Source organism: Orycteropus afer, unplaced genomic scaffold, assembly GCF_000298275.1.
Source record: "Orycteropus afer afer isolate SDZICR_OR568_19922 unplaced genomic scaffold, OryAfe1.0 scaffold00061, whole genome shotgun sequence".
In the NCBI taxonomy this organism is placed as follows: domain Eukaryota; kingdom Metazoa; phylum Chordata; class Mammalia; order Tubulidentata; family Orycteropodidae; genus Orycteropus; species Orycteropus afer.
In genome coordinates, this window is record NW_006921648.1 from 1,903,802 (window position 1) to 1,906,529 (window position 2,728).

The following is a 2,728-nucleotide window of genomic DNA, read 5'->3' on the forward strand; positions in this document are numbered from 1 at the left end:
TTTATATTAAGGTGTAATCCATACTGCAGACCGTAGTCTTCAGTCTTCATCAGTAAGGACTTCAAGTCATCTTCACTTTCAGCAAGCAAAGTTGTGTCATCAGCATATGGCAGGTTGTTAATGAATTTTCCTCCAATCCTGATGTCATGTTCTTCTTGATAGAGTCCAGATTTTCGGATTATTTGCTCAGCACATATATTCGGTAATTATGGTGAAATAATACAACCGTGACACTCTTCCTTCATGATTTTTAAACCATGCAATGTTTACCCTGAAGCTGGTCTCCCAAATTTTTAATATCTGGTTCTGCTTTAACCATACTCATCTTCTCATTTGTAATCTCTTCTGTATACTTTCTAGATGCTGTATATTTTTGGATTTGCTCAAGAATATCAAGGATCTTTGTGTATGATATTCGTAGTCTCTTGTGTGGAACCTCACGTACAGCCAACTCCACAAGGCCAGTGGGCTTCTCAAGCAGTGCTAACGAGCCAATGGCATGCCACCTTCTAGTGAATTAAAATGACTTAATAACTGAATTTCCACATGCCTGGACACAAAACTAGAAGAGCTAAGAAATTTTTCCTGAGATTTGTCTCCACCAAGATGGTTCTATATCTAAGATCTTCAAGCTTTGACCCAAAAATTACATGTAAATCTTAGGTAATATTTGTCATTATTATTCGGTCCAAAGGGGCCAAAAGATGGGTGGGACAATTACTGTCTTCTTGTCTCTAATGAGGCTCTCAGGGAGTCTGGTCCCAGTGGCTATGGAGGCTCCAGTAAATGCTTCCTCTGTGATCCCTCCAACACATTTCCTACCCAGAGGACTATCATGCTGAACCCCTGCTACTCACCTGCTCAGGACCTGCCTATATTACCAACATTTCCAACCCACAATAAACAAGCACTGGCCCATTATGTGGAGGCGAAGAACACACAGCTACAGAATCAACCTCCCCATGTATGGTTACAGCAGAGGAGACATTTTTGTTCATGAAGACATGACGTTCTTCCAGATCCAGGAGCAGGAGAGTAGGAGGCCTGCATCCATCAGCTCGAACTTGTGATAAACCCAGGCATGATCAGCTGTTTCTCTTGTCTCTGAAGGCGTGATGAAGGACTTGGGGTGCAAATTGGGAAATGGAAGCAGAGAAATAGAGTTGGTCTGTGTATAGGCCTGTGTGTTTTTCAACGTTCACCATGCAAAATAAGAGTCAGTAATTACAGTAGGAGCAGCACCAGGACTGAGGGTTGCAAGCTGGGTGTATAGTTGGGACTGGTGGATTCTATTCTAGCAACACTATTAACTGTGTTGCAAGCATGGCTTGACCTGCAACTTGATTTGCCCCATTTCAAGCCTCTGTGTCTAGGTTTCTGATGTTGCTGTAGTGCATTAACCTGGCTCCACGCCCATGAGGGGGGCAAACCAGTCGAGTGTCTCTGAGTTCCTCCTCCTGGGGCTCTCCAGGCAGCCCCAGCAGCAGGTTCTCTTCATGGTCTTCCTGACCATGTACATAGCCACGGTCCTGGGCAACGTGCTCATCCTCCTGGCCATCAGCACAGACTCCCACCTGCACACCCCCATGTACTTCTTCCTCAGCAACCTGTCCTTCGTGGACGTCTGCTTCTCCTCCACCATTGTCCCCAAGTTGCTGACCAATCACCTACTCAGGAGTCAGACCATCTCTTTCTCGGAGTGTCTCACGCAGATGTATTTTATCATTGTGTTTGGGGACATGGACAATTTCCTCCTGGCCATGATGGCCTATGACCGCTTTGTGGCTGTGTGCCAACCCTTACACTACACAACAAAGATGACCACTCAGCTCTGTGCCCTGCTGGTCGCTGGGTCCTGGGTCATTGCCAATCTGCCTGGTCTGTTGCACACCCTGCTGATGGCTCCACTGTCATTCTGTGCAGACAACACGATCGCCCACTTCTTCTGTGATGTGCTTCCTCTCCTGAAACTCTCCTGCTCTGACACGTACATCAATGACATGATGATTCTTCTTGTAGCAGGGCTGTTAATTATGGTTCCATTCATTTGCATCCTCATCTCCTACATCTTTATTGCCTGTGCAGTCCTGAGAGTCCCATCCACAAAGGGGAAATGGAAGGCCTTCTCTACCTGTGGCTCCCACCTGGCTGTGGTTTCCCTCTTCTACGGCACCATCATTGCTGTGTATTTCAAACCTTCATCCACCCACTCAGCTGAGACAGACACCGCAGCTACTGTGTTATACACAGTGGTGACCCCCATGCTGAACCCGTTCATCTACAGCCTCAGGAACAAGGACTTGAAAGGGGCTCTACGAACACTGATCAGCAGAAAGAGGTTTTCTACCCAATGAAAACGTCAAAGCTGAATCTCATTCCCAAGCAAAGGTCTTTGTCACCAATTGGTATAAGGTAACAATTGTTTAGTCAAAGCCAGTCTAGAAACAAATGTAGTGAAAGGGGCACACTGAAGGCTATCATTTCTTATATAGCAGTAGACTGGGATTGACCTGTAACCTTGCTATGTGTGCCAAGTAAAATTTCTCTTTCTTTCTTTTTTTTTTTTTTGTGTGTGATTTCTTTCTTTCTTTTTTTGGTGTGTGCTTTAGGTGCAAGTTTACAGAGCAGAGTTTGTTTTACATTCAACATTTTATGTACATTTGGTTTCACTCCCCAATTACCATCTCCAACCCTAACTCACTCTCCTCCCCTCCATGCCCAGTAACCG

The 2,728-nt window shown here is 45.3% G+C and overlaps 1 protein-coding gene across 1 annotated transcript; it reads left to right on the forward strand.

The window, feature by feature from the left end:
- The first annotated feature begins 1,415 nt into the window (after nt 1-1,415).
- LOC103196047 (olfactory receptor 1F1-like) lies at nt 1,416-2,354 on the forward strand. Its single transcript, XM_007939700.1, has one exon. The coding sequence runs from the start codon at nt 1,416-1,418 to the stop codon at nt 2,352-2,354; it is 939 nt and encodes a 312-aa protein (XP_007937891.1).
- The last annotated feature ends 374 nt before the right edge of the window (nt 2,355-2,728 follow it).